Source organism: Myxocyprinus asiaticus, chromosome 23 (genome assembly GCF_019703515.2).
Source record: "Myxocyprinus asiaticus isolate MX2 ecotype Aquarium Trade chromosome 23, UBuf_Myxa_2, whole genome shotgun sequence".
In the NCBI taxonomy this organism is placed as follows: Eukaryota; Metazoa; Chordata; class Actinopteri; order Cypriniformes; family Catostomidae; genus Myxocyprinus; species Myxocyprinus asiaticus.
The window spans coordinates 12,908,079-12,919,845 of NC_059366.1; the positions used below are offsets into that span (position 1 = coordinate 12,908,079).

General features: G+C 43.3%; 1 protein-coding gene across 1 annotated transcript in view; it reads left to right on the forward strand.

The window, feature by feature from the left end:
• prkceb (protein kinase C, epsilon b) overlaps nucleotides 1–10,827 on the forward strand; it is a 222,967-nt gene extending 212,140 nt beyond the window's left edge. Inside the window, exons 14-15 of the mRNA XM_051651187.1 lie at nucleotides 294–440; nucleotides 8,270–10,827. Coding sequence (XP_051507147.1) covers nucleotides 294–440; nucleotides 8,270–8,410 — 288 coding nt within the window. The 3' untranslated portion in view covers nucleotides 8,411–10,827. The remainder of the gene's footprint in view (nucleotides 1–293; nucleotides 441–8,269) is intronic.
• Nucleotides 10,828–11,767: the final 940 nt, after the last annotated feature.

Here is an 11,767-nt window from a genome sequence, read left to right on the forward strand (position 1 = left end):
ATTGACAGTGTGATCTCATCAGTATTTGTAAGCATTCGTACATCAAGTGGGGTTCAAGCACATGTACATCCTTGCACATTTTTGCATGTTTGATAGACACTGAAACATAGAATATCAACATTTTGGCAGCATCTGAAGCATAAACTCTTCTACATATGAACAACTTTAGAGACATACAATGGATAAATCCTTATGAGTCATTTGAGGTTTCAGGAATGAATACAACAAAAGTTCCCTTTTGGTCCCTCAAAAGGCCCCCCTAATAATTTCTACTTTTCTCTTACCATTTCTAGTTCATGACGAAAAGCCCAAGTAAGCGGCTGGGTTGTGTGGTTTCCCAAGGACTGGAGGAAGCTATCAAATTGCATCCGTTCTTTAAAGAGATTGACTGGGTACTTCTGGAACAGAGGAAGGTCAAGCCACCGTTTAAACCCCGCATTGTGAGTATTGTTACTATGTATGAAGTACTGGACTGTTGACAGTCACCCTGTTCCAAAACCTAGTAACTGCCTATGTATGCAGCATTTTAAGACATTGTAGATCCTAGCTCCCAATGTGAAGTTTGTTCCAAAAAGTAGGCAACACAGTCATGCAACCTTCTTTTGGCCAAATTGTATTCTTTGTAGTATTTTGGCCATATTCTATGGCAGCATTGCTTGTATCTTTCCCGGAACAGGCAATCCCATGAAGCATTATTACAAGTGAAAAAATACATCCAAGATGGCGGACAAATAAAAATAACTTATAAAGATACTTATAATTCATTAAATACTGAAAAGTATCAATAAAAAATGACAAAATAATTTTTTTGATGTTTAATGTACAGTTGTGGTTCGGGACTAATAGTGCATTCACATCATGTCGGAATTACTTGAATTAATTGAGTTGCCAACTCAGAATATTATGAAAGCTCTGGCTTGATTGTTGTGAGGTCATGTAAAAAGAATATGACAGCGGCCTCAACAGTTAAAAGCAGTTTATATACTGTATATTTCTGTTTCATATGCCATTTTATTATAGTCTGTGTTACCTGGAGTGCTTTTTTTGTTCTAAACATTTAGCAAGAACAAATATTGGTGAATTAATAAATCATGAAGTTATTGAAAATTTTTCTGCAATTAGCAGTATAGCCATGCATTTACATTTAGCAGATACTTTTATCCAAAGCAACTTACAGTGCCCTTATTACAGGGACAATCCCCCTGGAGCAACCTGGAGTTAAGTGCCTAGCTCAAGGACACAATGGTGGTGGCTGTGGGGATCGAACCAACAACCTTCTGCTTACCAGTTCAGTGCTTTAGTCCACTACGCCACCACCACACATGGATCTGTTTTGGCGTTATGAGATGTTCCCATAAAAACAAATAATTTCCAAGGTCTGATGATGGGAACAGCGCCGAGTAGAATCAATAACTACACGAATCATGCGGAAATACTTTATTTAACTCTGAGGAGTTGTCATCTCGTAAATACAGTAATTCAGCACTACGCAAATGCATCATAACAAGCATGACACCACTGGAATGTTCTGTCAGCCGTTGCTAGTTTTGGTTGTGCCGTGTTAGGATACATGAAAGTGATTTATTCAATGAGAAAGGGATTTATTATGTGTCGCATTGTTGTGTTGCGCCTGCTTAGGACACGGGATATCTCTGTGTATTGGTTGCCTCACCACAGGCGTAAACATGGGCCACTCCAAACACAGTTATCAAGTACATACAACACTTGGGCCCTTATGGTTCTTTCAAGTGTTTGTATAGCACTTCTGTTTTTGATAGTGTGAACAGCCAGATATCTTAGAAGCTTACTGACTTTCAGCACACATCAGAGGCTGTATTGTGATACACAGATCCATACTGGCTGTTGAAAGTGTGAGTGGAATGCCTCTCAGATTGTGTCTGCTGCCCCGTTCTCACGGCAGCTCTCGAGGCTGATCAGAGCCCTAGAGGGTGTGAGGGAGAGGTGTGAGGGAGAGGTGGGGAGAAAGAGGGAGGCAGAAAAGAAAAGGATGTGCATAGATACAAGGCATGGGTTGGCATGCATGCCACCATCGGCACAAGGAAGGGTAAACATTGGCACGCAAGCATTAAAATGGAAAAAGTGGACTAGTATGTTTACTGTTTTATTTTGTTGATTTCAAATGTGGAGTAATAGGTTGATATCCTTCTTTATAGTCATGCTACTCAATTGAAACACTGTGCAAACCACTGGAGAGCAGATCTGGTTACTTGCACGGCCTACTGACACAGCAGTTGATAAAGCATCCTGCTTAAAAACAACTCAAGCCATTGTTTCTAGTTTGAAAGTGGTGCTTTAAAATGAGTAACAGTGCTCTTTGCTATTTCTAAGCATGCACTGAAAAAAATGAGCAGTAAGATTTACTAAACTAAATTTTAATGGTATAAAATTAAGGAAAATCTACTTAACTTTATGACATAAATGTGTGTGTGTGTGTGTGTGTGTGTGTGTGTGGGTGTGTGTGTGGGTGGGTTTGGGCGGTTTACGAGGAAATGTTTTTAGGTTACAAACTGGTAATTACAAGGGTATTATGCTATAAATGTGGTTTATGAGGACATTTCTAGTATCCCTATAATTCAAATCGCTTAAAAAACATACTAAATATGTTTTTATGAAAATGTAAAAATGTAGAAAGTTTTTGTGAGGGTTAGGTTTAGGGGAAGGGTTAGGGGATAGAATCTATAGTTTGTACAGTATAAAAATAATTATGTCTATGGAGAGTCCTCATAAGGATAGCTGCACCAACTTGTGTGTGTGTGAGAGAGAGAGGGAGAGAGAGAGAGAGAGAAAGCAACAAAGAGATATTCTCCTATGTTGTGTTCATGTCTTTTTATATAATCATTCTTATGATTTAAATGTTTTAAAATCATTTTTTCACTTTTTTCATTACTACTAATTGTTGTGCTTATTATTGTTTTATTATCTTATTTAAAACATCTTGGTTACTGATGTAACCTCTGTTCCCTGATGGAGGGAACGAGACGTTGTGTCGATGTAGTGTCACTAGGGGTTCGATCTTGAGAGCCCCAATCACTTTTGCTTAAAATAGCAAAGGCCAATGAAAATTGCATGTCACTCTTCACCCCGGACATACAGGTATAAAAGGAGATGGCATGCATTACTCATTCAGATTTATGCTGAGGAGCCGATAGAGAGTCCCAGCCATGTCAGCAGCCGGTTCAGCGCTGCGGCAGGAGGGACACAACATCTCGTTCTCTCCATCAGGGAACAGAGTTTACATCAGTAACCAAGACGTTCCCTGTCTGTCACTCACTCGACGTTGTGTCGATGTAGTGACACTAGGGGTTCCTATAGAATATGCTGCAGGTGCTGAACCATATCATGAGGTACGGAAGAGTGGACACACGCAAGCTGCTGCATGCCTCGCAGTGAGCGCTCAACCACGTCGTGACCTTCCAGTGAGTTAAGGCATCTCCCTAGTCCCATTAAGGGGGGAGGAGGCACTTACCCAAGTAGGCTACTGGCGGTGCCTTTCTTAATTTGCTATTAAACTCCCACCGAGCACTTTCTAGAATAGCGCTGGGAAGTGCTCTTCCCTCTCCAGGAAGGAGAGCACTATGGAGAACACATCCTGCCAGAGGGAGGTTAACATGTGGAGCATACCTCACATGGACATTCCAACGTGGAAGTACACATATGGAATGATACCACAGGAGGACCCTATCTACAGAGAGGGTACGCAGCACAGTGGCCGAGGCAGAGAAAGCACTGACGAGGGGAAACACAGGGTTCACCTAAGGGGAAACCGAACTGTGGAAACTCATCATACGGGATTACTAAGGGGGAATCTCCACGCATGGAGCACTGAGCCCGAGCACACCGGCTCATCTGAAAAAGGGGAATACCATGAGTACTGGGCCTGGTGGCGCTACTCCTCCGCCAAGTTTGTCACCGAATGGTGCTTAAGAATTAAAGAGGCGTCCGAAGTTCACCGGGTACAGGGAACTGTTGTGGACAAAAAGGTGCACATTATCACCTTTGAAAAAGGAGAAAGGCGCAATGCAAGCGGTATACCCAACTGGCTGCCTGGTCTACCTGCTGTTACCACGTAACACTCGGGTCGAAACTGGGTCTATGCATAGGTTATAAAACCTTGCAAAGGTATTGGGTGTAGCCCAACCCGCAGCTCTGCTAGAGAGGCCCCCCTTGCCAGTGCCCAGGAGGACGCGACACCTCTAGTGGGGTGCGCCCTGACTCCCAAGGGGCACGGCAAGTCCTGAGACTGGTATGCAAGGAAAATGGCATCCACAATCCAATGGGCTAATCTCTGCTTTGAGACAGCTTTCCCCTTCTGCTGTCCTCCAAAACAGACTAAGAGCTGCTCTGAGCATCTAAAGCTCTGCATGCGGTCCAGATAGATGCGCAGGCGCGAACTGGACACAGCAACGACAAGGCTGGTTCTTCCTCCTCTGAAGGGAGCACTTGCAGGTTCACCACCTGGTCCCGAAAAGGAGTGGTGGGAACTTTGGGCATGTAACCAGGCCGGGGTCTCAAGATCATGTGAGAGTGTGCCGGCCTGAACTCCAGGCATTTGCTGGTAACAGAGAGCGTCTGCAGGTCCCCCACCCTCTTGATGGAAGTGAACGCCACCAGGAGGACCGTCTTCAGGGACAGAGTCCTGAGCTCGGCCTGCTCCAAGGGCTCAAAGGGGGCTCTCTGTAGGGCAGGTAGGACCACAGAGAGATCCCAAGAGGGGATCAGGCGCGGTCTAGGAGGATTCAACCTCCTCGCGCCTTTGAGGAAACTGTTGATCAGGTCGTGCTGTCATGAGGGTCTCCCGTCCAGTGTGTCATGGTGAGCTGCTATGGCAGCCAAGTACACTTTCAGGGTAGAGGGAGACAGTCATCTCTCCAGCCCTTCCTGAAGACAGCACAGACCCAACAGCGCATCTCTGTGTGTCTTCCCCACAGGAAGAACACCAGTTAGCGAAAAGACACCACTTCAAGGCATATAGCCGCCTCGTAGAGGGGGCCCTGGCCTGAGTGATCGTGTCTACCACCGCTGGCGGAAGACCTGCTATGTGGACTACATGGGGGTGGAGCGTTACCTGCCTTGAGAGCGCGTCTGCTGCATGGTTGAGGACGCCCGGAAGGTGAGTGGCTCGCAGAGACCTCAAGGTCTGCTGACTCCAAAAGAGGAGGCGGCGGGTGAGTTGTGACATGCAACCCGTCCAGAGCCCCAACACTGCTTGCCCATTGCACATGGCACCCCAGCCCGAGTTTGAGGCATTTGTCATGACCACGACGTGCCTTGAGACCTGCTCTAGGAGAACACCTGCCAGTAGAAACGCCAGGTCCGACCAATGGCTGAAAGTCTGATGGCACTGTGAAATGATAGTCACACGCCGGGTGCCATGGCGCCATGCCCACCTCGGGACTCGAGTCTGTAGCCAGTGCTGAAGCGGTCTCATATGCATCAACCCGAGGGGGAGAACCGCCGCCGAGGATTCCATATGCCCCAGGAGCCTCTGAAATTGTTTCACTGGTGCCGCTACCTTCTGCCTGAAGGTCTTCAGGCAGGTCAGCACTGACTGAGCACGTTCGGTAGTAAGACGTGCTTTGAGAGTGACTGAGTCCAACTCCTCTCCTCTCTCGACAGAGAACGAGGGAATGGGAGGTACATGTGTTCACCTGATTGACCGGAAAGACTTCCAGCGCCTGGCCGTTGCGAGTGTGCTGGCCCAGGGAATGAGGAAATTGCTCTCAGTGATGTAATACTCACCACGCGCTGGCCCAGGGGCGATGGTGGGGCTGGAGAGAAGCCCCGGGCCAGACCGGTCAGGAGTAGTTGCCTCATCCATGGGAAGCCTATGTCAGGACTGCCTCAAAGCCCATCTGGGGTTCTTGGGGACCGGCTGACGGGCAGGTGGAGCCGACTTGCCGCTGGAGGATCTTTTCTCTGAGGCCGGCATGCGGGCTCCGATGGTACAGGAGCCGGGGCCGGCACCGCAGGGGAACAGCTCTGGTGAGAAGCAGACAGGGTGCGGGACCTCGGTGGCCTGAAGGCGGCCGGGTCATGCCGCAGCAGGATGTGTTTAATTGCCTCGGTCTGCTTCCTCACTGTCGAGAACTGATGGGTGAAATCCTCGACGGTGTCGCCAAAAAGCCCCCTTGGGAGATGGCTGCATCAAGAAAGCGGACTTTCTCAGTGTCACACATCTACGCAAGGTTGAGCCACAGGTGCCTCTCTTGGACCACAAGAGTGGACATCGTCCGGCCCAGGGTGCGCACCGTGACCTTCATCGCACGTAAGGAGAGGTCAGTCGCAGTGCGTGGTTCATGCATCAGCCCTGGGTTGGTCCTACCCTCGTGCAGATCTTTCAGCACCTTGGCCTGGTGGACCTGCAGGATGGCCCTGGCATGCAGGGCAGAAGCAGCCTGACCTGCGGCTTTGTAAGCCTTCATCATTAAAGAGGAAGAGAACTTACAGGCCTTGGAATGGAGCCTTGGTTGGTCACGGCAGGTGGCTGTGCCTTGCGGGCATAAATGTACCGCTACAGTGCGCTCTACCTGGGGAAGCTCAACATATCCCGTAGTCACTCCGCCATCGAGGGCAGTCAGAGTGGACAAGCCCACGAAGTGTGTACAGGCAGTAAAAGGTGCCTTCCATGACTTCGTTAGCTCCTCATGCACTTACGGGGACAAAGGCACCGGGGCGGGGTGCGGCCATGAGTCGCTCTCCGAGCCCAGAAACCAATCATCCAGCCACGAATGCTCAGGGCAGGGTGGAGGGTTCCACTTCAGCCCGATGTTCGCAGCCACCTGGGCAAGCTCGGCTGTCATCTCAGCATCCGCCTCATCTTGTGCTCTACCACCCGTGGGTGGGAGCTCAGAAGATTTGTCCGCTTCCGATAGCAGAAGCCCACCCTCCGATGCCGCGACCGGAAGCTCATCCTCGTCGCGAGCCATGAACAACACATTAAACCCGCCCTGAGGCAGACCGCCTGCATCGCTTGACAGCTCGTCCAGACAGAACTAGTGTGCTGGGGGATGGGAGGTCTGTGGGGGCTGAACTGGCAGAAATGCTCCAATGTCCACATCCAGATCGCCCGCGGTGCTTGCTGACCCAGCCGGCTGAGCATCAGCCCTGGACAGACCGGGTTGGGGAGCAGCCGCGGTGGCTCCTTGCTTCATGAATTAGAAAGTGAGCCACGACTGCAATGTTCTCATGGGCACGTTCTCGCAGTGAGAACACACAAGCATTTGGCTCCAAAGAAAAAATCTAAATGAGTGATGCATGCCATCTCCTTTTATACACGTATGTCCAGGGCGGAGAGTGGCATGCAAATTCCACTCACCAATTTTCATTGGCCTTTTCTATTTTAAGCAAAGGTGATTGGGGCTCTCAAGATTGAACCCCTAGTGTCGACACAATGTTGAGTGAGTGACAGACAGGGAACATTTGGTATGTACATAAACTTAAACCGCTTTGGGCTGGACAGTTTGTCCATTCATCTTTTATCCAAATGCTAAAATTACAGTGCTTTCCATTGATTTAAAAATACAATTTAAATCAATCAAATTTTGATAATATGGAAATATTCCTCAAAACTAACATTAAGATAAATTTACTGGGGAAAAAAAATTGTATTTACTTATTTATTTATTTCAAACTCGAAGCAATTCAGAAAGAAGTTGACCAATTCAAATCAAGTCATTAATTATACAAGCCCATTGGATGCTGGGAACACCAGCTTCTAAAAGTTAAGTAAAATGTATTTGTTTTATTTACCTGTCAATTGTACTCAAATTAGCGAATAAATATGACAAGGTTTTCTACTTTAGGATAGATACACAATGGCACATTGTGAAGGTAGCAAACAATCATGAATAATATTTACTTATAAGCTAGAGCAACATATTTTAATTGAGCACAAATGTAGAATTTACTTTTTATTTTATTTAATTTAATTCAAGTTCACGCTTTAACTTATTCAGTGTAGAAAGTGATTAATCTTTTCTGCTATATTTACTTCATCACAAAATCTTTTTTTATTATTATTATTTTTTAAACCAATTAAAATCAAGCATTCAACCACTCCATGGTATAAAACATAATTTGCTACATAAAGTATCAATTAATGTAAAAAAAGTTTGTCATTGATATATAGCGATGTATGCAAAGAATGTGAATGCATGTTTGTATGTGTCTGTACAAATGGGTCTTTGTGCATTCTTATCTTTTAAATGTCCAATTTGCTCATGAAGCACACTTCCTTCTTTATCCACAGAAAACCAAAAGGGACGTGAACAATTTTGACCAGGATTTCACCCGCGAGGAGCCGGTACTCACGCCAGTAGAAGACGCCATCATTAAACAGATCAACCAGGATGAGTTCAAGGGCTTCTCCTATTTTGCAGAGGAGTCTTAATACGAAATCCTCAATATTTAATGGATGTATAACACTGAGATGTACTTATGAGTGCCCTTGAGCCACAAAGAGAGAGGTTTTCTAGTGTGACATCACTTAAGCAGTTTGAAGATGGATAAATCTCATTAGAATCGAATGAAAGGCCATTCTGCTTTTCATTTCTCCTCTTCTTCATCCCTCTTCAAGAGTATCCTTGGAATCAACACTTAAACACTAGTCCTCATGTTTCTTGTCCATTTTAAAATGCAAAACCCAAATGTAAAGAACCAATGATTGTATTGGACATGTGACGAGTTGGGAGTTTAAAGCACTCTAAATTGTGATCTGATCACACGATTGTCTGTCTGCCACTGATTGGAGGGTACAGGGAAGGTGATGCACAAAACTGCCTTTCATGTGACTGCCTCGAAACAGCAGTGTTGACATACACGCATGTCACCAAAACAAGTGTTGTGAGAGTGGAGGTGTGTTTGCCTACAGTATGTACTGGAGGGAAAACTTACAAAAGCGCCCTATTTAGTGAGTGTGTGTGTGTGTGTTTTAATTATATTACTGGATTGTCTTGTTGCTAGGATGCTGAAATTGTGGATTTCTAGGCAATGCAACAAGACCCATAGTTATGACCGGCTCAGGACAGTAGCCAGTCACATATCTGTCACTGATTATTAGCCTGTGAACTTCTTTGAAAATAGCCTAATCATCTATTGCATAGTTATGCCTATGAAATTATTATGTATTACTAGAATATGAGAAACTGTTACAGTATGTGCAATATTTAATGTGTGTATGTTGGTCGAGCGTTCCAAGTTTTTTCGCCATCTCACCTTCTAAATCATTGTCTCTGAATATAACAATTTCTTTCAGTCTTTCTGATCCTAGTTGCTGATAGGCCAATTATCATTAAGCTTGGCTATTTAGGTTGTCATGTAATATCCAGTGCTGGTCTTTTATTTCAGTGCCATTACAGCTTTGGTCTTTCGTACACTCTGTTAGAAAAGAAACAAAAAATTCAGCTACTATGGCAAAAAGAATACATGTGTAAATGATCTTCCATTCTAAACATAGCACAACTGAAGCACCCTTAACTTTTACTCTCTTTTATCCTTTCCCTTTCCAAGACCTGTAGCATAGTGATGCAACGTGTGTCCAAAAATTTTGGACATCATTTACTCAAAATGAAAAATTGTTAGATGTTAGATGAATGCATTTGCAAAATATTAAGCATCTTATAACATTTCATCAAAAGGTTTGTTTTGTGTTTTTATTGTTTTTAATTGTTTTTAATAAATAGCCTATTTATTATTGTCAAATTATTTTTTCTTGTCTTGCCTTGCAGAGACTCTTAAGGCCTTCAAACTATTTTTTTAAAGTATATTTCTTTTGATTATTTTTAGCCTGATTTTGCTTCATTTGTGTGTCTTGGGAATTTCAGCTATTTGATTGCTTTTAAGGGTAAAGTGTGCAATTTCTGTGCCACTAACATCACCAAACTGAATTGAAAAATACTGTCTATAAACTGGTTTCCTGAACACTTCCTGTCTGCCATTGGTTGAACAAAAAGTTAGTCCCACCCCAAAATCATGCCACTGGTTGAGGCTGTGCTGCTGTATCAGACTGGTTGAAATGCTGGAAACAGAGCAATGTTTTGATAACACCACAGACTCACAGTTTTAACACTTTTCAGGGATATCAACCTACAAATGGCGTTTCATAGCTCTCTCTCTCTCTCTCTCTCTCTCTCTCTCTCTCTCTCTCTCACTCACTCTCTCTCTCTCACTCTCTCTCTCTCTGCATATTAAGCTATTAATGGGATAAGAGGTCTAATATGAAAAAATTACACACTTCCCCTTTAAGCATGTTTGGCCTCAATTGTGCACTCCTGAACTGGCATCTGTTGGCCCTCACAGGGTCTGGACGGAGTCTAATAACAGGAGACTCGCACTGCTTCTCCCGCCAAATACCTGTGCCCTGATGCACATTTCAATCTTATTTTGGACTTCATGAGTGATATGGGTTTTTTTGTGTGTTTATTTAGTTTTTTTGAGAAGACTCTACATAGTTAACACATTGACATTTGTAAGCAAAATAAATATAAAAACACCTGGAAAAAGTACCTCTTTGTTCATACTTGAGTCTGTGTATCACAAAGGAATACATATTTGTACATACAGAGGTACAGTGCATATTAAACTGTAAGTATCATAAATGCGTCTGTTTTTCTTTTTATTGGATTGTGCAGCTTCGTATGTATTGTATGTCCTAAGACATGAATGTTATTTTGTATTTATTTATTTTGACATCTTTGCCATTCATCACTGTCATGTCATTATACGTATTTTACTGTGTGCCAAATATACTGTACTCAAAGGATGTGGATGTGCATTATTTTGTTTGTAACCTATTAAATAAGATGTCAAAAGCAAATCCGACTGTTCTGAAATGGTCTCAAAACTTTCTGTAGTTGAGATGTTGTTTTCTTCTTCAGGTATCTAAAAGCATATTCTGTATTTCTACAGAATGCTGGAGAAGACCATTGCAGTTGTGGCTGATTGCTATAGAATTATTGTTATATAATTTAATCATTGTAAAAACATGTTAAATTTTTTATATATATTGATGATACTGTATGATGAATAACTGGAAAAGCAAGCACAGTTAATGACAAAATAAGGGGGTAGCCCAAGACCAGTTTGTTCAAAAATAAGGGTCATCATGCCCTAATCTTAAGAGTGATGGATTGGTCCTGTCAAAGCTTCTGTTCCAAATGGAGGCTGAGATGCACATGAGATGCTCTTGAGCATCTTAAGTTGAATAATTACAACAAAATAATATAAATAAAATACATTAAATAAAGCTAGTTTTTAAGATTGAGATTTGATAAACAACAATACAAAATCAATATTAAATCTAGATTTATTTTAATATATTAGTTTGTCAAAGTGTGGCAAACACAGGCAAAATATGAAATGAGCAGGGAAACATTACAAATCAAATTGTGACACCTAAAAGGCATGAAGAGAAGACCATCTTAGTTGGAACATTTAAAATCTACAAACTAACAGCATACCGTTTAATCAATAATGTCTGAAGAGGTGGGCATTTTGTGAATTCATGAAAGACCCAACCCCCCCACCTCCGAGAAAAATAAAACAAAAAAACAAAAATACATGCACCCGATCTCTAAAATTCATTTACATTTATATACAGTACATATGTAAAATGTGTAAGAATTTTTTTTTTTTTCCATTAAAAATAAATAAATATAAATGGCGGTTGTAATTATAGTCACACATAAACTTACAAAATGTATATCAGGGTAGGTTTCTTGCTGGCATGGTGTACAATACACTGCTAAGA